Here is a 22,397-nt window from a genome sequence, read left to right on the forward strand (position 1 = left end):
AGGCTCTCTGGTCTCCAACACAGCCTGGTCTACAGAATGAGTTCCAGAACACCCAGGGCTGTTACACAAAGAAACACTGTCTGGAAACCACCCCCAAAAAATACTAAGGTGAAGAAGTCTGAGGACACTCCATTTGACCTTGGAGTTGCATATACAGGTGCACCACCCACTCATACACTAAGCACTCACACACTAAGGACAGAAGGCCTAGGTATGCCCTCTACAAAAGAAAAAAGCAGAAGCATAGGCCATACCTTTAATCCCAGCACCCTAGAGACAGAGGCAGGAGGCTCTCTGGTCTCCAACACAGCCTGCTCTACTAGTGAACTCTAGACCAATTGTACAGAGTGAGACCCTGAATAAATGAATGAGAAAGACCTAGAAGAGAGAGAGTGACAGAGGAAGGGAGGGGAAAGAAAACAAAGGATATTGTGGCCTATTTGGGTGATGGGATGCTATAGTGGATAGAGATGGAGGATGTTATAAACTAGGCAGCCAGAAACACATTATCACATGTTCTTACCGATGAGGAAATTAAAAGGTGGATACAGCCAGGCAGGGTGGATCTCTGAATTCAAGAGTAGCCTGGTGTACATAGTGAGTTCTAGGACAGCCAGAGCTATATAGTAAGACCCAGGGTTTGCACATGCAAAAACCTGGATTTAGGCTGTCAAGAGAGCTCCACAGGTTAAGGTGCTTCCTGCCAAGGTTTTCATCTGAGTTCTCAAGACCTAAGGCCCATATGATAGAGGGAGAGAACCAGTTCCAACAGTCGTCTTTTGACTTCCACATCCACATGTATGCCCCAAACTCAAATAAATAAATAAATAAATAAATAAATGTATGTTACAAAGAAACCCTGTCTCAAAAAACCAAACAAACAAATGTTAATAATAAAAACAACCCCCTACCCTCAACGCTGGTTGGACCAATGAGATGGCTCAGCAGATAAAGGGCCTTGCTGCTGCATCTGACAGCCTGAGTTTGATCCATAGAACCAATGTGGTGGAAGGAAAGGGTTAATAACCGAAAATTGTCCTCTGACCTCCACATGTGCTGCTTGGCATATATGTGCACACTTGCACTTGCACATACACATTTGAAAAACACCTTGGCTAGAAGGAGACATTCTTCTGTTTGTAATGCTAGGGATAGAGCCAAGGACCTCACACTTATGGTTTAAAACTGATTAGGCAATTTAATAGTATATCATAGAAATGTCCACAAAATATGTTAATGGGGTTGGGGCTGTGTAGGGTGCTTGCCTAACAAACAGGGGACCCTAGAGTCCAGCCTTACTCAGTACCATACTAGCATATTAGCACAAGGCAGTCCCAGCACTGGGGAGGAGGAGGCAGAATGATTATTTCAGTCATTCTCAGCTACCAGTCTAAAAAGAAATAAATTAATGATAAAGAACAATAATAAAGCTCCACATATTTAGCTCAATAGTTAAATTCCCCAGAGTCTGCTCCACCAATGTATCATGGTTCTTGTTGGCTGTTTGTTTTGTTTTGTTTTGACTTTGGTCAAAGTGTGTGTGGTTTGGTTTGGGGGTTTTGTTTTGTGGTGTTTGAGACAGAAAGAATATCACTGTGTAGCCATGACTGGACCTGAACTCCATATGTAGACCAAGGTGGACTGAACTCATTGAGATCCTCCTGCCTTGGTCTTGCCTCTTATCACTGATGCTGTTTACTGCGTTTTCATCTCGTGCCAGAAATTCCAGCCATTGCACCCTCATTTCACTAATGTCTCACTGTTTCCCCATTATCCGGGTGATGAAAACGGGGTTGGCACGGAGACCATTTGTTCAGTCTCAGTTAAGTTCTGTCCCCAAGTGGGCGGCTTTGAGTCATTGTGAGCTCACAGCGCCCTCTGAAGGTCATGTGTGGAACAGAGACAATACCATAAACTCGATCATTTAGATTATTGTTTGTAAAGGATCTTAGTGAAGTGATCCAAATCTTTTCATCCCTTGATTTTGTTTCTGTCCTGGGAAAGTTCAAGAAGGTGTAAGAGGGGGGTAGGATCCTGGATTAGATGTGTGTGAGGCAGGGCGGGCACAAAGAATTGATGGGAGGGATTCCAGAGGGTCATAGCCAGCCCTGGAGGGTCTAAGTAGGCCTAAAAAATAGTGAAGGTGGGCAGAAGGGATGGTTCAGTGGTTAAGAGCACTGGCTACTCTTTCAGAGGTCCTGGGTTCAATTCCCAGAATCCATATGAGAGTGATGTACATTTTCTGTATCATAACTCCAGATCCAGGTCATCTGATGCCTTCTTTTAGCCTTCAAGGGCAACAAACAACATACCTGCAAGCAAAACACCCACACACATAAAATAAATATTATATATATATATATATATATATATATATATATATATATATATATATATTTCCCCCCAGACAGGTTTCTCTGTGTGGCTTTGGAGCCTATCGTGGTACTTGCTCTGTACACCAGGCTGGCCTTGAACTCACATAAATCTGCCTGCCTCTGCCTCCCAAGTGCTAGGATTAAAAGTGTTTGCCACCACTGCCAGGCATAAAAATTAACTTAAAAAAAAAAAGGAAATAAAGAAAGCTTTCTGCTGGGAGTCTTTAGACTTGGAAAGAGGAGACTCTGGAGGTGTAGGCAAGAGAATCAGAAGCTCAAGGTTATCCTTGACTACATAGTTTTCAAGGCCAGCCTGGGCTACATCAGACCCTGTCACACACCAAAAAGGGGAATACATAAAATTAGGTTCCCCTGAACATGTGAGCATAGTGCTGTGTGCCACTGGCAACCCGAGGGGCCTGAGTTCAAACCACAAAGTAGGACAGCTCCAATTCCCTTGAGTACGTACACACACCAGAGAGAGAGAGACTGTGGCTTTGGAGGCTGTCCTGGAACTAGCTAGCTCTTGTAGACCAGGCTGGTCTCGAACTCATAGAGATCCGACTGCCTCTGTCTCACGGGTGCTGGGATTAAAGGCATGTGCCACCACCGCCTGACCCAAAAATAAATTTAAAAAATTAAAATATTACTGAAAAAGCAAAGAATAGAAGTCAGATGTCGTGCCACACACCTTTTCATTTATTTATTTATTTTTAATTTTTCCAGACAGAATTTCACTGACTGTTCTGAAATTCACTACATAGGCGAGGCTGGCCTCAAACTTAGAGATCCCCCTGCCTTTTCCTCCCGAGTGCTGAGATTAAAGGCGCCCACCACTACACCCACTCTGGCACACATCTTTAATCTCACCATTTAGGAAGCAAAATCAGGTGGATTTCTGAATTCGAAGCCACCCTGGGCTACATAGTTTCAAGCTAGTCAGGACAAACACCAAATCATATCAATAACGGTAAAAGGAGGGAAAGTTTGACGCAGAAAAAGTTGTAGTCAAAATAAGAAGCGTGACAGGAGGCTTATCCAAAGCCAATCAAAAGATATAAAAAAAAAATGAAAACTTATTTATCAGGTAGCACCCACCCATGGGCGTGCCGGCCTTTCACCTATCCTTGAGTTCATTGGCTGAAGCAAAAGGTTCAGAGCAACCTCATTGGTCATCTTTCGGTTCCGCGCTCCTTAGGGGCGGGGTTTCCGGCTGTCCGCAAAGCTAGCGGGCATCAGCAAAATTTCGCTTTTCGGAGCTGAGGGCCGCGGAGTCGCATTGGTGATAGTGGCGTCTCAGTCGACGTCATCAACATTCGCCGGGAGTGTCTAAAGGGCTTGGCCTCTCTGCTGTGAGATTTGACCCGAGATGCTGCGGCTATTCCGGGCTGCTTCGCACGCCTGGGTTCGACCCCCTGTCTCCCGGGTAGGGCACCGAGCTAAGGTCAAGGACGGAGGTCAAAGGTTGGGAACTCTTAGGGAGCGTCTCTAACTAAATGCCCATGGTTTTCCAGGTCCTCAACTCGCTAGCGGAGGACTCCGCACGGCCAGCGGAGAGCTCGGAGCCGGGGGTTAGAGCGGGTGAGGCGGCGGGGATCACACCCTGACACAGGTTGGAGAGGATGCACCGAAAGTGTTGATTTTTATTTCTGACACCTGTTCACTCATTCCCCGACTCCCAGGTCTCCTAGATCCTGTGGTGCGCAAGTGCAAGCACCTGATCCCGGCGCACCGGCGCCCGGTACAGGCCTGGGTCGAGTCACTGAGAGGCTTCGAGCAGGAGCGCATTGGTCTGGCGGAGCTGCACCCTGAAGTGTTTGCTACGGCGCCCCGGTGAGTGCATGCAGGAGTGGGAGAACTTTTGCCACTGTTTCTCCATGTGACAAAAGGGGTGATCAGGACGACTAAGGACACAGCCCTACAGCCACCCTGGGCTGTTACATCCTTCCTTACTGTCGGTCCCCTTTTATCAGACCTCAGCAAGTTGGGTGATGACTAGGTAGGTTAATCTAGCACACAGGAAATTTTCTAGAAACGTTGATTATTAGAGCAGCGGATGTGCACAGTTGGAGGGTTTGCCTAGCGTGAACGAGGCCCTGGGTTCCCTTCCACTATTGCACACAACGACCATAGGAACCCACAACTCCAAATCCAACACTATGGAGGTGGAAATAGGAAGACAGAGAAATTAATGGTCAAGGTTGCAAAGTGAGTTCCAGGTCAGTCTGGGCTATGTGGCACCATACATGAAAGTAAAAATACTAAATATCATGAATTAACGTTTTTAAAAATAACTGATAAGAAAGCCAGACTTAGCTGAGTGATGTTGGCACACACCCAGCACTCGGGAGGTAGAGGCAGGTGGATCTCTGTGGGGTTGAAGCCAGCCTGGTCAACAGAGTGAGTTCCAGGACAGCCAGGGCTGCACAGATTTTTTATTTCCTGTGTGAAGTGTCTTTCTGAACGTATCTTTATCACATGTGTGCAGTGCTTTCAGAGGTCCAAAAAAGGAAGGGTCAGGACTGCAGTTAAAACCAGCTGTGAGCTGTTTTGAGTGCTGGGAATTGGACCTGGGCTCTCCACAAGAGCAGAAGCATTCTTAACCATAGAGCCATCTCTCCAGCCTCCCTCCCCTCACACTTGGACCTGCTGGATCCAGCCAAGACAAAATATTTCAGTTAGAGAGCAGGTATAAAAGTTCTGATGTTTGACTCCACTCTGGTTTTCAGAAGCAGATTCTTACCATGAAGCATGGCTGGGCCTTTAATTTTCCATCCTCCTGCTTTAGCCTCTTGAGTACCAAAAGGTCAGGCATAGTCACCACATCCGGCTGGACTCTGTCGTACATAGACTGGCTTGAGTTAAGGTGTCAGCTGTGGTCAGGAAAGAGAAGGACATAGGGTCCTGAATATCCAAGGAAGAATCAGGTCTCCTCTACTGGGATGCAGGTGTGGGAGAGTTTCAATTGGGGTGTCTCTCTTAGGTCTCCCTTCTGTTTTTTCCAGGCTGGACATCCTACACCAGGTTGCTACCTGGCAGAAGAACTTCAAGAGAATTGTAAGTGTCCTGAGTGGCATGGCAGAGTTTCCCACTGGGCTCAGAGGCCTGTGAATGTGCTCTTTGGAAACAGTCCAGTTCAGGCCTTGTACATACAGAGGCAGGTTACTTCTCCGATATCTCAACATTCATCCCTGTCCTGAGGACTCAGTCTAGTAGGAGAGGTAAACAAAAAATCAGTAGTTAGACTAGGCACATATCTTTCCAGAGAGAGGTACTTAGTGCTGTGTTCTGGGTAATAAGCCCAGAGCCTCAGAAGTTGGGCAATTGCTCTATTAATAAGCAAACCCCCCTCATTTTGGTATTTCTACTATTAAGCCATGTCACCAGACCCTCATTAGAGATTGTAGACAGGTGCTCTACTATTGAGCCATGTTCCAGCCATAAAGGGACATTTAACTTATTCGGTCTATAGTCTGACCTAACTAGCTGACAGGGAGTATGGCTAGAGTGGAGTTAATAGGCAAGGCATGCATGAATACTCTGTGGAAAGTACCATACAGAGCCTACTATGACCATTTAGTCAGTGAGAGCAAAGAGTTTTGTGCCATCAACATTCAGGAGTCAACAGGGGAGGAGCCAGGTGTGATGGTTCATGCTTGCAATTGCAACACTACAGAGGCTGAGGAGGGGAAATTGAAAATTCAGGGTCAGCCTGGGCTATGTAGGGAGGACTTGGTCTCAGTCCAGTGAGCTAGTACTCAGAGGTGTCAGGTGCTTCTGTGAACTGAGCAGCATGGCCCTACCTCACAAGGGAGGGACTCTGGTCCCTTTACTCTCATTCTTTCCCTAAGACAGTCTTCACTGGCATTTGTCTGAAACACCCCCCCCACCCCCAATCTCTTTTACTCACAGAGCTATGCTAAGACCAAGACCAGGGCTGAGGTGAGTGGTGGTGGCCGCAAGCCCTGGCAACAGAAAGGCAGTGGCCGGGCCCGACATGGCAGCATCCGTTCCCCCATATGGCGGGGAGGTGAGTGGGACCCAGTTGGGAGGGAGTCCCTGATGACCCTTTCCATGCAGGTGCCCACAACTGCCCAGCTAAGAGACATCTGACTCCCTAGCTTATTAGCCTACTGGGATAGGCACTGGAACTCAAGCATGCTGAGTAGTGGGGGGGGGGGGGCAGAGATCTGGGAACCTTACACCACCAAGCCTATTTATGCAGTGCTGGGGATGGGACCCACAGTTCTGTGCACACTAGGCAAGCATTCCCAACCGAACCACAGCCCTAGCCCTCAACCTTCTCTTTGATAACTTAATCGTTTACTTTTTACTTTTGAGACTGTGTCTTGCTATATAGCGAAAGCTGGTCTTGAACTCTTACTCTTCAGTTTCTTGTACTAGAGTTAGATGACTATGACTATACCTTCATGCGTGTCCACAGGCCATCACCCACCTCTTGTCTAGTCTTTCCTACTCTCCCCATGGTTCCTAGTGAGGTCTCTGGCCCCTCCCAGCTCCTCTAGCTACTGTTCATTGCCTACTCACTTTGTCTCACGCATCAGGCTGATTTCTGACCTCCCAGGCTAGCAGTGTCCAGCACCTGTTCACATACCACTGTCCTTGCAGGAGGCGTAGCCCATGGTCCCCGGGGTCCTACAAGTTACTACTACATGTTGCCTATGAAAGTACGGGCACTGGGCCTCAAGGTGGCCTTGACAGTCAAGCTGATGCAGGTATGGTACAGTATAGCTGGGAGGGAAAACAGCTGGTTCCTGGGGGTCCTAGTACAGACCCCCCCCAATCCTGTTTTTCTCCACAGGATGACCTACACATTGTGGATTCCCTGGAGCTGCCCACTGCAGACCCTCAGTACCTGACAGAGCTGGCCCAGTACCGACACTGGGGGAGTTCCGTGCTCCTTGTAGACTTGTGAGGGCATAGGGCAGGATGGGGAAGTGGAGGTCAAGTCTTCTGTGTCCTGCCAGGCTCACTCTCTCAGCCTCCATCTGTTCCAGGACACACGAGGAGATGCCAGAGAATGTTGTGGCAGCAACCTCCAGGCTCAAGAACTTCAACCTGATCCCCACAGTTGGTAAGTGAAGCACTCAGCCCTCACCTTGGAGCAAACTAGCACACAAGTCCCATTGTTAATCTTGGGCAGTTCAAACCCTGTACCAATCACACCATGACTGAATGACATGTCTAAGAATTCACCATTTAGTTGTGCTGGGGTGGAAGCCAGTGCCCAGAGCCTCCTGTGCTAGGCATGTGCTCTGTTCAGAGCCACCCCTCCATCCTTCAGCTGCCCCAGCTACAAGAAGCATTGTGAAGGGTCATATCTGTTAAAAGTATTTTCACATGTAGCCTGCAGGGGGGTGAGCATGGGCACCTGGGTGAAAGCTGGGTCCGTTTGTCAGTCCCTTGTGCCCCCCCACCCCCTTTTCCTCCCCTCTCAACAACTCCTGCTGATTCTGATCTCCCAGTGATACTGAAGTGTCTAATCACTTCCTAGGGCTTCCTCACTGGAATGTGGTATGGGAATCACAGTCAAATACTGGGCAGATGTAAAGGCAGGTAGTTTCTTAGCACTGATGTGGGATCTGAAGACTAGCAGTAGACCTCAGAGGAGGGCAAGGGTCAGGCTTCAGATAAGATGGATTTGGGCTGAACTAGAAGGCAGCCACATCCTGACCATGTCCTCACATCCCAGGCCTGAATGTATACAGCATGCTCAAACACCAGACTCTGGTTCTCACCCTGCCTTCCGTTGCCTTCTTGGAGGATAAGCTACTCTGGCAGGATTCAAGATACACTCCACTCTACCCCTTCCACCTTCCCTACAATGACTTCCCCTAACCCTGCCCTGGTCACCTAGAAGCTCATCCCACTTGGGGGCCAAGTCAGCAGATGCTGGAGTGTGCTTAGGTGCTAAGCCAGCAGCCTGTATTCATCTCTGGGAAGATCTGCTACCTGTGTGACATGCAGGCTTCTTCTGATAATCTTGTGTTCTTGTGATAAAATAAATAAATTTGTTTAAAGACATCATGCCAGTATTCTCAGCTTTGTTTTTTGTTTTGTTTTTCTTTTTGAGACATGGTTTCTCTGTAACAACTCTGGCTGTCCTAGAACTCACTTTTTAGACTAGGCTGGCTTCAGACTTACTGAGATCCGCCTGCCTCTGCCATCCACATGCTTGGATTAAAGGCATGTGCCACCACCTGGCTAAATTCTCAGTTAAACAAAACAACAGCCGGGCACACCTTTAATCCCAGCACTAGGGAGGCAGAGGCAGGAGGATCTCTGAGTTTGAGGCCAGCCTGGTCTACAGAGTGAGTTCCAGGACAGGCTCCAAAGCTACACAGAGAAACCCTATCTCAAAAAGACAACAACAAAACTAGGCTGGAGTGATGACTTGGCAATGAAGAGCACTGGCTATTCTCCAGAAGATCTCAGTTGGGATTCCCAGCACCTACATGACAGCTCGGCTTGTAGCTCTCTTCAACTTCAGTTCCAGAAGAGCCAGACACCCTCATTTGGCCTCTGCTGACAACAGGCACAAACATGGTGCACAGACATGGCATGTAGACAGAGTACATAAAATAAGAAAAATTAAGCCGGGTAGCGGTGGTGCACACCTTTAATCTAAGCGCTTGGGAGACAGAAGCAGACTAATCTCTCCTAGTTCAAGGTCAGCCTGATCTACAGAGCTAGTTCCAGGACAAGCTCCAAAAACGACCCAGAAACCCCCCCCCAAAGGGGGGCTTAAAAGAAAACGTTTTCCCCCTCTATGATACTGAGCATAGAGTCCAGGGCCTTGTGTCTGGGCAGTCTGCAGGGGGGGGGATGATCCGACCACAATCCAAGACAGAGCCAGTCCCTCATTTTCATTGTAAGGGGTCATGTCCGAACACTTGAAGCCACACCCTAAGATGTGCCCATCACCCCAAGTCCACTGGTAGAATAAGATGCCACTACAGAGGACTTCAAATTTGTTTGTTTATGAGACAGGGTTTCTCTGTATAGAAGCCTTGGCTGTCCTGGAACTCACTCTATAGATCAGGCTGGCCTCAAATTCACAGATGTCTGTGTCTACTTCCTGAGTAAGGTGTGCACCACTACCTGGCCATAGGACTGAAATTTTAAGGATAGCTTGAACTACATAGTAAGACCAGATAGGCATGGTGGCATACACCTTCATTCTAGCACTTGAGACAGAAGCAGGAGAGAAGGTTGGAAAAGTCACTCTTGGCTGCATAGCTTGAAGCCAGCCTGATCTGCCAAGACCCTACCTCAAAAACACTAAACAATGCCAGGTAGAGGCACTCAAGAGGCAGAGGCAGTGCATTCCAGGGGACCAAGACTACACAGAGAAACCCTGCCTCGAAAAAGGAAAACAAACAAACAAAAACCCAAACACTAAAACACTGAAGAGTGTTCCTGTCATAGACTCCTCACCCTTTGGGGATCTTTCTTCTTATTCCTTAATAAACCTATGCTTCCTCTGCTCCGAAACAATACAAAACAAAACCACCAAACACATCTTTAATCCTAGCACTCAGGAGTCAGAGGTATGCAGATCTCTGAGTTCAAGACCAACCTGATCTACAAGTGAGTTCCAGGTCAGCCAGATTGCAAAACAAAAATTTGCCAGGCAATGGTGGTACATGTCTTTAGTCCAGCACTTGGGAGGCAGAGACAGCCTGGTCTACAAAAGCAAGTTCCAGGACAGCAAGAACTGTTACATAGAGAAACCCTACTTCAAAAAACAGCAACCCCCCCCCCAAATCCTACTGTACAAGCCAGTGGAATAAGTTATAGGTGTGCTGATGTTTGCCCAGTGTGTGCGGGCCACTATTACATGTCTCTGTTCCTGTTGTGCAGCTAAAGGCATGGAGGTGGAGAGTTTCGGTCTAAGGGGACAGATGTACCTAGACATACATGCAGTTCCAACCAACATCAGAACTTTAAGGAAGCAGTAAGACTCACTACCACCCACAGGGAAAAACAAAACAGAACTGTCCACACTGATGGACAGTTCCAGGGGCAAAAGGTATCCGAAGAAAGTGATACTGTATCTGGAATGTACTTTCAAGTCATTAGGACATAGCCAGGCAAGGTGAATGCACTTGGGAAGTTGAGGCAGGAGGACCAGGAGTTTAAGGTCACCCTGGGCTGCATAGTAAGTCTGAATCTAGCCTGAGCTACTTGAGATTTTGTCTCAAAAAACAAAACATCAGGGCTGGGCATGTGGCTCAGCTGGTAGAGCTTTCACTTACAACCCACAGCTGTGGGAAATGTTAATAGGGTGCGGTAGTGCATGCCTGAAATCCTAGCTCATGGGTATTGGAGCAGAAGCTCCGGAGTTCCAGGCCAGGCCTGGATACAGAGACCAAGAGTGTATCTCAAAGTAGAGAAATAAAAACAGAGGCTGCTGGGGGTCCAGAAGGGAGGACAAACCATGTTGGGAAGAGAGGAAAAGCATGGCAGGCTGAGGGATCTGCAAGGTGTCACCACCAGAACTCACAGCAAATGAGACTGGAAGTTTCAGAACATTTGTGTGAGATGATTTGGCACCAGGGAGGAAGTCATGTCCTTCCTGCAGACTGAGGCACAGGCAGGGGAGGAAACTGTAAAGGAATATAATTCTAGAATGTACTACATTGAAGCCTGTTGCCTCTCACCTTCCCATCAGCAAATGGCCCTCCCAGGATCTCAGACCTGAACCAAGGAATTGCCTTTGGACCTGCCCCCAAGCCTCAACAAGTCCAGTGGGTCTAGCCTGAGAATGGGTCCAAGTCCAAGTGATGTCCAGTGGACTCACATATATATCAGGTTAGCCTCTAACTTTTTTTTTTTTTGAGACAAGGTTTCTCAGTGTAGCCTTGGCTCTACTGGAACTCACTCTGTAGAGCAGGCTGGCCCTGAAGTCCTAGAGATCCACCTGTCTCTGGTTCCCCAGTGCTGGGATTAAAGGCATATGCTACCAACACCCAGGTTACCTTTCTTTTTTTAAACGAGTGCTCTGTCTGCATTGCATTTGCCTACCAGAAGAGGGTATCAGACCCCATTGTAGATGGTTGTGAGCCACTATGTGGTTGCAGGGAATTGAACTCAACCTCTGCAAGAGCAGCCAGTGTTCTTAACTGCTGCACTGTTTCTCCACACACTTTTTTTTTTTTTTTTCCATGACAGGGTTTCTCTTTGTAGCCCTGGATATCTTAAAACTAGCTTTGTAGACCAGGCTGGCCTCGAACTCACAGAGATCTGCCTGCCTCTGTCTCTCGAGTGCTGGGATTAAAGGTGTGTGCTACCAACGCCTGACATCCTCTTTTATTTTTAAAAAAGTCTTGTGTGTGTGCCACATGCATATAGGTGTCTGTGGAAGCCAGAAGACAGCATGGGATCTGCTGGAGCTTGGGTTACAAGCAATTGTGAGCCTCTGGATATACTGGGAGCCAAACCTAGTTCCTCTGGAAGAGATGCAAGTGCTCCTAACCACTGGGTGTTCCCTCCACCCCTTCAATGTTTTGTCACCACACCAATTCTTTTTAACCATCAAACACTCTATCCTTGCTTTAGCTTTCCACTTTACCACTAGTCACAAATACTCCATACTTTTTTTTTTTTAATCTGGGAGGCTCTTATGTGTAGCTCAGGCTGACTGTCAGCATGTAGCAGAGGATAATCCTGAATTCCTGACCCTCCCTGCTCCCCGTGGGCTTTGTGCTTGTCCATTTACTTATTTTGGTTTTTCTTTTCCTTCTTTCTGTTCTTTGTTTTCTATGTGTAGCCCTGGTTGTCCTGGAATTCACTCTGTAGACCAGACTGACTTCCTTGCCTTTGGGATTAAAGGCTTGTGCCACCAGATTTAGCCAGGGCTTTATGCTGGTTAAACAGGCACTTGAAGCAGTTGAGAAACCCTGTCTCAAAAAACCAACCCCCTCCAAAAAACAAACAAGCAAACAAAACAAAACAAAAAACAGGCACTCTACTAACTAGCTTATTTTTTAAATTATTGCATTATATTAATTTTATTTTATATGTGAATGCTTTGCCCGCATGTGTACTATATATATGCTTGCTGCTTGACATGGTGCTACTAACTGAACTTATCACACTGCCAAGCTATCTCGTGTGGTGTGTGTGTGCGTGTGTGTTCCTGCTGATGCTAGGGAGCCCAAAAGATAAAGAATATCACATGAATCCCTAGAGCTGGAGTTACAGATTGTTGTGAGCTGCCATATGGGTGATGGGAATTGAACCAGGGCTCTCTGCAAGACAACTTGCTTTTATCTATAACAAACCATCTCTCCAGCCCCCAGTTGATGGTTTCTGAAAACAAACTCTCATGTGAGACTAGCCTTGAACTTGTGTAGCTGAGGTTGACCTCAATCAGCTGTTCTTTGCCCCACCTCCCGAGTCACAGGTTGTTCTAGGCTGCTGAGCCTTTCAGTCGCAATAGAGTTGTGTTCTGCCGGTCACCGCTCAGCTGAGTATCCCAGCAGGATTTTCCAATATTCAGCTCTGGGAACCATGGTGCCCTGCACATAGTAGGCAGCACTTAAACAACCTCGCTCTCAGGGCTGCAAATGGAAACTTACATGGCCCTGAAGGCCCCAGCACGTGAAGTAGGAACCAAAGATTCTCAGTGACACCCTGAGAAAGATCCACTCTGAGGGCTTTCCCAGACCTCCCTGAGGTCACCCTGCAACTCTGCCAAAGTCGTCCCGGGGCAGGGACTGAGTATCCCCCCAAGATCAAAAGATCCCCGTGGAAATTCTTTAGGAATGCCCAGGCTGGGGGTGTGGGTTGTGGAATGTCCCAGGAGCTGCGGCCGCGGGAGGAAGAGCGAGTGCATCTCGACCTCTCCCTTCCGCATCTGCAGCACGACCTCCTGGCCCAGCATAGGTCTCCACGGCAACCATACCGCCCCACAACAGGAAGCCTCGGGTTCCAGATCTCTCTTCGCCCGACCCGCGAAGTTCAGGGTCTGCCTCAGTTTTTCTGAAAAAGCAAAGGTTAAAATAACCAAGCACGAGGCAGGATCCGGAGTTCAATGTAGCTACAGAGTGTTTGAGGCCAGCCTGGGCTAGTTGATACCCAGTTTTCAGAAAAGAGACAGTGGTGGGGTGAGATGTGAGGGGAAGAGGGAGAGACAGAAAGGACAGGGGGGGAGGGAGAAAGGGGGATAGGGAAGAGGGGGAAAGGAGGAGAGGGAAGAGAAGACAAAGGGGGGTGGATGAGGAGGCTAGGCCCCTCTCTAAGAGATGCCTCTCTTAAGTTACTCTCAGTTTCTCATCCAGCCTGGGGAAGGGTGGCTCACGACTCCAGGCCACAGGACCAGACTTCTTCCTTCCTCCTTGGGGAGCTGTCAAGATGTCCGTCCCAGGGATCAAAGCAGAAAGAAAGGGGAAGCAAGGCCGCCGGGCAGGAGCACTTGTGGGTGGGAGGAATTGAACACTTCTGTGGCAGGACTCACCCTCGCTGGATCTGTCCAAGCCTGCTTGGCCTGCTGCCCTGAAAATCTCTAGTGTCAAATGGGTGGGGTATGACCCTGGGGAGAGGGCCACTTCCAGGGAACTCTTATCTTTGTCTAAGGCTTGTCTGGTGGGGTGGGTTAAAGAGTTGTAGGTGCTGGGGGTTCAGGATTACCGAGCCTCAGTTTAACCCTCGAGGGGATGGCAGTCCCGATGGTGCAGGGGACTAGGCATTAGTTACCCAATTAACCTGAAGCATGACTGGAAGAGGTCCCGAGCCTTCTCTCCTAAACTCAACGTTCTGGTCGTTGACACCCTCTCCCTCACACAGCCCGCCCCCAACTTGTCATTGCTTCAGTTTGGAAATCCCTGGGCCACAGTGGCCAGCGAGGCAGGACCACCCCTCTCGGCCAGGGCACAATCTCCATCCGGAAATACCAAAGTCCTCGTTCCGGAGGGGAAGGCGCGAGATTTCCGGGAAAGTGCCAGCACCACCCCTCGGCCCCCCGTGGCCAGCAGCTATAAAGGAGCAATGCGTGCCGAGCGGCACCGCAGTTCGCAAGCAGTGCTTGTCCCTGGGCGCTGCTACCTGCTGCTCTCGGTCCTGACCTTGCTATGGCTCCCCGGAGCGCCAGGCCCACGCTGCCTCAGCTCCTGGCCCTGGTGGCCGTTGTGATTCCAGGTGAGTCCGAGGTGGGGTCGCTTTTAGGGACAAGTCTCCGGACTCCAGGTGAACCCAGACACGCGCCAGAGAATCAGAGTACACGGACAGTACTTAGGCGTCTGTTAACGGGAAGTGGGACTGGAAACGAAAGGTTGAAAACCAGCAGCCCCGAGTAGTTCAAATCCCGCGGATGGGCTGCAGAACACAATTCTGTCTGCTTGTCCGTGTCTGCCTGTCTGTCTCTGTCTCTCTCTCTCTCCCTCTACCCCCTTCCCCCTTTTTTTTCCTGTTTTGAGACACTTAGCCTAGGCTAGCCTTGAACTTTCGACCTCATGGACCCCTCCTTTTCCCCCTTCAGCCTGGGATGACAGGCTCAAGACGTACTACTTCTCTATAAACTTGTACGTTTAGACCAATGGGAACCGTGGTCACAGCCCTTGTCTTGGGGCAGTCAGAATGTGGCCCGGGGGGGGGGGGGGGAACAGATAGTAGGGGGACCAGCTACTACCAAGCTGAGTCTTGAGGTCCGGTTCCCTCCCCACAGATACCTTGTTCCTCATCCTCACCCCTGGGGAAGTCCAGGCTGCTTCTGAGTTGGGGAATTCCAGGGTTGGTGTACTCAGAAGCCAGAGGCAGAGAAGTGAGACGGCTCAGGGCTCCCCACGCTGCCCTCCCTTGTGCAGCCTGGGGCAGTACCAGCTGTCCTCCAATGAAAGGAAGATCCCGAACTTGCTCAGCAGCTCACAGGAGGCTTCTGACCTGGACTCTCAGAATCTATTACTCCTTGCTGGATCAAGTCTTTTTAGCCTCAGGGTTCTCCATAGAACCAGAATAATTCCAGAAGTGCCTGAGAGAGTCTCCAGAGGGAATACCCAGACTGCTAATCAGAGCACTTGGGGCGGGTTGTTTTACCTCCCTTGCCTGGGTTTCTCTGTGTAGCCCTGGCTGTCCTTGAACTCACCCTGTAGACCAGGCTGGTCTTGAATTCAGAGAGATACACCTGCCTTTGCCTCTGCCTCCTGAGTGCTGAGATTAAAAATGTGCACCATCACACCTGGCATTAGGGACACATTTTTAAAAATAATTTATTTTGTGTGTATTGGTGTTCTACCTGCATATCTGTGTGAGGGTGTTAGATCTTGGAGTTACAGAGAGTTGTGAGCTGCCATATCTCTTCAACCCTAGAGACACATTTGGAATGTGACCACCACTACACAGAGGATACTCTGATTTCCTTTCTTTCCTCTCTCCTACTGCCCACTCTTTCAGACCCTGCTGGGCCTTTATGTTCTTTGTTCTATCTATAATTGGCTTCTTTTCAGGCAGTGCCTTGTCATCCTTCAGATCTCTGCTCAAATCTGCTTCCAAGGAGCTATATGATATACCCTACTCTGCTTTGGTTTTACCAAAACTCTTATTACCAACCACTATTGAAACTTTGTGATAGCACACCCCTTTGGTCCCAGCACTCCAGAGGCAGACAGGCAAATCTTTGTGTGTGGTGGCTAGCCTGGTCTACACAGGAAGTTCCAGGACAGCCAGGGCTACATAATGAGACCATGTCTCAAAAAACAAACAAATAAACAAACAAAGCAAAAACAAAGTAACAACAACAACAACAAAAACCCAACAGCTACTATCTGGGGCTGGGCTTATAGTGCTGTTACATCCATGTTTTGGGGTACTGAGGGTGAAACTCTGACTTCAGGCATGCTAGTGGTGCTCTGCCCACTATGCACACCCCCTCTCAGGCCCTCAACACTCATATTTATCTCGTGTGCTCAAGCATGGCTGCCTCCTGCATTGAGGGCAACATCCTGTCTGACTCAAGGCTGCATGCATGCCCAGCACCTAGCTCTGAAGTCACATGGCTGAACCAGCCTATCATCTCTCCCCTTTGTTCCAGGGCCTGGTGGTGCTCAAGTGTCCATCCACCCCAAAGAAGCCTTCTTGCCTCGGGGTGCATCCATGTGGGTGAACTGTTCCTCCTCCTGCAGCAAGAGTCACAACCTGGGCCTGGAGACTCAGTGGCCCAAAGTAGAACTAGATCATGGACACAACTGGAAGCTATTTGAACTGAGTGACATTGAAGAAGACAGCAATCCACTGTGCTTTGAGAACTGTGGTCCCACCCAGTCCTCAGCCTCTGCCACCATCATCTTGTACTGTGAGTGACACCTGGGGGTGGGGTGTAGGGAGACTCACTGGGGATATGGCAGCTGGCACCAGGAGGCAGCTTTGGAAAGTCTCACTATCACTTAGAGATCTCTTTAAACTTTTGCCAGGAGAGTGTACCACAGGAATTTAGAATATTCCAGAATGCCACCATTTGATGCCTGGATTGTTCTGCTGAGGAGGGTGCTGTAACAATGTGTGTATTCAGGAGCAGTGGGGGCAGAATGAGGGAGGCTATATTTATACATGGAACCCAGGCAGGCTTCACATGCTGCACTAGCACTAACCAACCAACCCACCTCCCAGCTTCTCTGGGTATTCTAGGCAGGGGTTCTGCCCTTGAACCATGCCCCTAGCCCCTAACTGGGGAATTCCAGGCAGAGGTTATACCCAGCTGGCTTTGGCTTTGGAATTGGCACCGAGGAACTGGGTAACCACTGGGCACTTGGCATCTTGGTTTATTTGTTGACCATGTCAAGCTTTCCTCAGATTGTTCTAATACAGGGAAGCCTAAAGGCCACCAATCTTATCGGTATCAGGACAAAAGCCTTATGTGGTTTGGAGGATGTGGGCTTATGTATCAATGCTGCCCCAGAGGGAAGTCCCCAAGCATTCCTGGTGGCCTCAGGAAGTACCTCTGCAGAGCTTTTTTCAGTGTACCTGATCTTGGGAGCCCAGGCTGTGGCTGTAATTGTCTTTGCTGCATTTCTGTATCTGTCACTTTGGCTGTGCCTTAATTTCTACTCTATGAACACAATGAACCTGAGCCAGGTGTGGTGGTTGCATGCCTTTAATCCCAGTACTTGGGAGGCAGAGTTCAAGGCCAGCCTGGTCTACATAGTGATTTCCAGGTCAGTGGGGTTTGGGGAAGGCACCAACAAACAACAACCAAAAAACCCAACTGGGGATGAGGATGCTCTAGGCAGAGGGTACAACCCAGAGCAAGGCTGGAATAGGAAACTACAACCTTGCTGGAAGAGAGAGGGCTGCACATGGTGAGTCAGGTGCTAGCATTTTCTCCCTTGGGAGTCAGGGAGCCATGAAGGGTGTGGAATAATACCCAAAATGTGGATAACAGAAAGCTGGATTACTAGAAGCTGGACAGCAATTGGCATCCAGCCACAGCCTGTCTGCACTTACTGCTTGTGATTGCAGCATCCAAGATGGGAAGGGCAAACAAATATTTGAAGAATGGAGCAACCAGGACTTGATGAGAGACTGCAGTTCAGAGACAAGAAGGAAGATGAAGAACTATGCCCTCTCCCATGGGCCCGTGTTTTAAGACAGGGAGGCAGCTCTGCAGTTGTTTGGGGACGTATGTTTGAAAGGACCTCCAATTCTACAAGTTGTATTTTTAAATTTTTATTTATTTTGCATGTGAAAGGGGTGGCACAATATGTGTGGATGTCAGAGGTCAACTTTTACAAAAAGATTCATTTTTATTTTGTGTGTGGATGTTTTGCTTGTAAGTCTGTACACCAAGTGCCTACCTGGTGCCCGAGAAGAGGGAGCCAGATTCCCTTGGATCCTGAGCCACAATGTAGGTGCTTGGTCCTCTGTGGAGTTTGTTTGTTTATTTATTTATTTATTTTTGTTCAGCTTTACATTGGGTCCAGGGATTGGACTCAGGCACGCAGGCACAAACACTTTTATCCACTGAGCCAGATCACTGGCACATTTTCATTTAACCTAATCTTACTTTATCTGTGGGACTGGGCATGGAATCCAGGGGTTTCCTCCTGATAGGCAAGACCTCTAAGACTGGGCCACCACCCCCTCTGTCTTGAGGGGTGAGATCAACCTCCAGCACACCCAGGTGCTTAGATTTCTACTTATTTGCCCAGTGTTCTGCTGATAGAATTTGGAGTTCATTTCCACCTCTCAGATACTGCTTCTGGGAATGGTTATAGTCCCTGTGCAAACACTCCTGGCCTCCTCCCTAGCTTTCCCCAAAACTCTCTGCATTCCTGGCTGCTTAGGTGGTGGGGTGTGTTGGGGAGACTGAGGGTTTTAGATAGGTGTGGTCATTTTGGGGCGGTCCATCTTACAGGATCCCCAACCCTCTGTCTCCCTGCAGCCTTCCCGGAGCGTGTGGAGCTGGACCCTCTGCCTGCCTGGCAGCCAGTGGGCAAGAACCTCACCCTGCGCTGCATGGTGGATGGTGGAACACCACGGAACCAACTCTCTGTCAAGCTGCTCCGAGGGGAAGAGGTGCTGCACCAGGAGTCAGTAGATGTGGACTCCATGAACCCCAAGGAGATCACAACCACGGTACTGGCGAGCAGAGATGACCACGGAGCCAATTTCTCATGTCGCACAGAACTGGACCTCAGGCCACAAGGGCTAGCACTGTTCCCAAATGTCTCCATGGTCAGGCAGCTCCGGACTTTTGGTGAGATCCTGGGAATCAAGGTGTTCCTACATACCTTGGGAATGTATGCAGGCACGGGTGGGATTTCCGGAAGAAACCACCCCGTGTAATGTGGGTGAGGTGCTGAGAAAATGGTGATCTTGATAGTGGAAGTTTTGGGATCATCGAGATAACTAGATGACGTGAGTTCAATTTCCAACTTCCAGAGGTGAAAACTGACTCTTGAAAGTTGTACACGTACACACAGTAAATACAATAAATGAATACAAAGAAGAAAGAGGTTTGTGGGTGGCCATAGCTCTTACTCAATCCTGTCTTCTCTCTTAAGATCTTCCTGTGACCATCCTGAAGCTAGACACCCCTGACCTCCTGGAGGTGGGCACCGTGCAGAAAGTAATGTGCTCCTTGGGCGGCCTGTTTCCTGCCTCTGAAGCCCAGATAACTCTGGAGCTGGGAGGCCACACACTGACCTCCAAGAGCACAAACCACAGAGACTTGGTGTCAGCCACTGCCTTGGTGACTGCAGAGCTGGAGGGAACTCAGCAGCTGCGCTGTGTTTTGGAGCTGGCAGACCAGATCCTGGAGGCAGAGAGGAACTTGAGCATCTATAGTAAGAAGGGGTGGAACTTAGTCCAGAGATAGCTGGAGCCTTGTTTGATACCAAGGAAGGGTATTAAAAGGGGAGCGACTCAGTGTAGGGGCACAGGTATGGGACTTCAGGAGGCAGTGGCCTACTGTGGGGTAGCCCATGCAAGAGTCAGGACTGGCACCAGGTGCAGGGCTAATAGGCTAATGGCACTTTCAAGAGGAACTCAGGCAGTAGTGACACATGTATTAATCCCAGCACAGGGGTGGCAGAGGCAGGTGGAATTCTTATAAGTTCGAGGCCAGCTAGAGCTACACAGTGAGACCCTTTCTCAAAAAATAGCAACAAAAATACGCTAGGCTTTTGAAAAGGAGGAATCCACTCCAGGGATGGCCATTGCTGGAAGTTGGGGCTGACACTAGAGGGAACCTTGGAGTCAAGTCCACCCACACTTGAAGCTAGCCATTGAGGGCGGGGCTTGAACTGGGCGGGGCTCACGGTGTGTACTGTCCACAGATTTCTCAGCTCCGGTCCTGACCCTGAGCCAAAAAGAGGTCTCAGAAGGGAGCCAAGTGACTGTGAAGTGTGAAGTTCACGGAGGAGCACAGGTGGTGTGGCTGAGTGGTGCTCCGCCCAGGCCCCCATCCTCGAAGACCCAGTTCACACTGAATGCCAGCGCTAAGGATAACAAGAAACGCTTCTTTTGCTCTGCAGCTCTGAAGGTGGCTGGGCAGGTGCTGTTAAAAAATCAGACCCTGGAACTCCACGTGTTGTGTGAGTGGGGCTGCGGGGTGGTGATTGCGGTCCCCTAAAACCCCAAGTGCCCTGAGCCCTCCGTGATCTGTGTCCACACTATCATTTCTCCAGATGGCCCCCGGCTGGATGAGGTGGACTGCCTGGGGAACTGGACCTGGCCTGAGAGGTCTCAGCAGACTTTGAAATGCCAGGCCTGGGGAAACCCATCCCCCAAACTAACCTGCAGCCGGAAAACAGATGGAGCCCCGCTGCCCACTGGGGAAGTGAAGAGCGTCACACGAGAGATGAACGGTACCTATGTGTGCCATGCTGTGAGCTCCCATGGAAATGTCACCAGGGATGTGTTCCTGATAGTGCTTTGTGAGTGTCCCAGGGTATAGAGCTGGGTGCCTGGTGGGCAGGGTGCCAGGTCCTCAATCCTTACCATCCCCTTCTGTCTCTACTACACAGATCACCAGCCTAATAGCTGGGTCATCATCCTTGTGGTGACAATGCTGGCTACTGTGCTCCTTGTGGGGGGCCCGACCATTTACCTTTATAACCGACAGAGAAAGATCAGGATATACAAACTGCAGAGGGCACAGGAGGAGGCCATGAAACTCAAGGCCCCACCTCACTGACCCACAAGGACACCAACACCTCCCTGGACCCCCCTGTGGGCAGCAGCCAGTACTACTTTTGAACAGAAAGGTAGACAGATAGTGTTTACCCTTGCCCCCTCCTCAGGCTGTGACAAGACAAGATGGTGGCCTGGGGAGCAATCAGACCTCCTCACACTTGTGGCTTCAGGACTTCGTGGAGAGGACCTAACAAGATCAAGGTTGTGTTTCTGTGACCTGAACACACCCACAGCCTGTGGCCTTCAGTCAGGAAATGCTGACCTCATTCCCATTGCCCATGCTTGGGGCCCCTGCTTAAGGAAAAGTGATATCCAATAGACACAAGCAAGAGTCGGAACATAAGACCATACTTTCTCTGGCACAGGAATGCTGGGACATTGTCCCCAACTCTTCATCATGATGTATTTATTAATTCAAAGTTTTACCTGGAGGTGGGGATGTAGCTCAGTGGTAGAGCACTTGCTTAGCAAGCACAAGGCCCTTGGTTCGGTCCTCAGCTCCAAAAAGAGAGAAAAAAAGTTTTACCTATTTATTGAGTACCTTGCATAGATACTAGAGCAGTGAGCAGACGAATATACAGGTTCTTGTCAGGATACTGTTGCAGGAGCTATGTACACAACAGAGCTTGGAGAAAGGTTCACATGGGGCTGGGGTGCCTCTGTTGGCCAGGATGATTTTTCAAAAAGAGCCGTCATAAGAATACTAAGTGGATGAACAATGGTTCCCTGCTCATAGGCCTCTCTTGGAGTCCTGACTCCAGCACCACCATCAAGAGTAACCACTTCTCCATCCACATACATTCCTACCTTTGCTCCCTGAGTCAACCATCATACCCAAATATGGATGACCACCCTTGGCAGCTGAACAATGGAGTCCCTGCATGCCCCCACCTGGCTCCACCTCAAACAGCCTGGAAGCAGCCTGGAAGATGCTGCAGCCACTCAGTAGGGCCCTGCATGCTGGGGGCGGGGAGGGGGCACAACTCCCCTTCCAGCTCAGAAGCTTTTCATTTGAGTAAATAAAGTGTTATGTTGGTTTCAGCCTCTTGTGAATTTAAGGATACGCATTATATCCGTCAGCTAGAGCCCTTTCTAAGTATTCCTGACTCTCCTGCTTCTTCAAAGGGTTGTCTGATATCTAACCCCGAGTCTGAAACTGTGTGTGTGTGTGTGTGTGTGTGTGTGTCTGTCTGTCTGTCTGTCTGTCTGTCTGTCTGTCTGTCTTTGCTTTTTAAGATAAAGTATGTAGCCCTGGCTGTCCTGGAACATGCTGTGTGGAATGAACTGGCCTCTAACTCACAGAGATCCACCTGCCTGACTCCTGGATGCTTGGAATAAAGGCCTGAGCCACTAATGACCTTTTGGGAGTTA

General features: G+C 49.3%; 2 protein-coding genes across 2 annotated transcripts; both read left to right on the forward strand.

Moving 5' to 3' along the window:
- Window positions 1–3,729: 3,729 nt before the first annotated feature.
- Window positions 3,730–8,423, forward strand: Mrpl4 (mitochondrial ribosomal protein L4). The gene is made up of 9 exons (XM_051197006.1): window positions 3,730–3,801; window positions 3,890–3,956; window positions 4,058–4,208; window positions 5,381–5,432; window positions 6,288–6,405; window positions 7,005–7,111; window positions 7,198–7,307; window positions 7,394–7,470; window positions 8,089–8,423. Exons 1-9 carry the CDS (start codon window positions 3,745–3,747, stop codon window positions 8,232–8,234), a joined length of 885 nt encoding a protein of 294 aa, XP_051052963.1. The 5' UTR covers window positions 3,730–3,744; the 3' UTR covers window positions 8,235–8,423.
- Window positions 8,424–14,439: 6,016 nt separating this feature from the next.
- Icam1 (intercellular adhesion molecule 1) lies at window positions 14,440–22,067 on the forward strand. Its single transcript, XM_051196939.1, has 7 exons — window positions 14,440–14,537; window positions 16,426–16,686; window positions 18,772–19,086; window positions 19,394–19,675; window positions 20,168–20,425; window positions 20,519–20,767; window positions 20,858–22,067. Exons 1-7 carry the CDS (start codon window positions 14,471–14,473, stop codon window positions 21,025–21,027), a joined length of 1,602 nt encoding a protein of 533 aa, XP_051052896.1. The 5' UTR covers window positions 14,440–14,470; the 3' UTR covers window positions 21,028–22,067.
- Window positions 22,068–22,397: the final 330 nt, after the last annotated feature.

This window comes from Phodopus roborovskii, unplaced genomic scaffold (assembly GCF_943737965.1).
Source record: "Phodopus roborovskii unplaced genomic scaffold, PHOROB, whole genome shotgun sequence".
NCBI lineage: Eukaryota > Metazoa > Chordata > Mammalia > Rodentia > Cricetidae > Phodopus > Phodopus roborovskii.

Coding starts and splice junctions, on each gene's coding strand:
- Mrpl4 (XM_051197006.1), top strand. CDS start 3,745: ATGCTGCGGCTATTCCGGGCTGCTTCGCACGCCTGGGTTCGACCCCCT. Junction 5,433..6,287: donor AGAAGAACTTCAAGAGAATT/GTAAGTGTCCTG, acceptor TTTTACTCACAG/AGCTATGCTAAGACCAAGAC. Junction 7,308..7,393: donor TCCGTGCTCCTTGTAGACTT/GTGAGGGCATAG, acceptor CATCTGTTCCAG/GACACACGAGGAGATGCCAG.
- Icam1 (XM_051196939.1), top strand. CDS start 14,471: ATGGCTCCCCGGAGCGCCAGGCCCACGCTGCCTCAGCTCCTGGCCCTG. Junction 14,538..16,425: donor GGTGGCCGTTGTGATTCCAG/GTGAGTCCGAGG, acceptor CCTTTGTTCCAG/GGCCTGGTGGTGCTCAAGTG. Junction 20,426..20,518: donor CCTGGAACTCCACGTGTTGT/GTGAGTGGGGCT, acceptor TCATTTCTCCAG/ATGGCCCCCGGCTGGATGAG.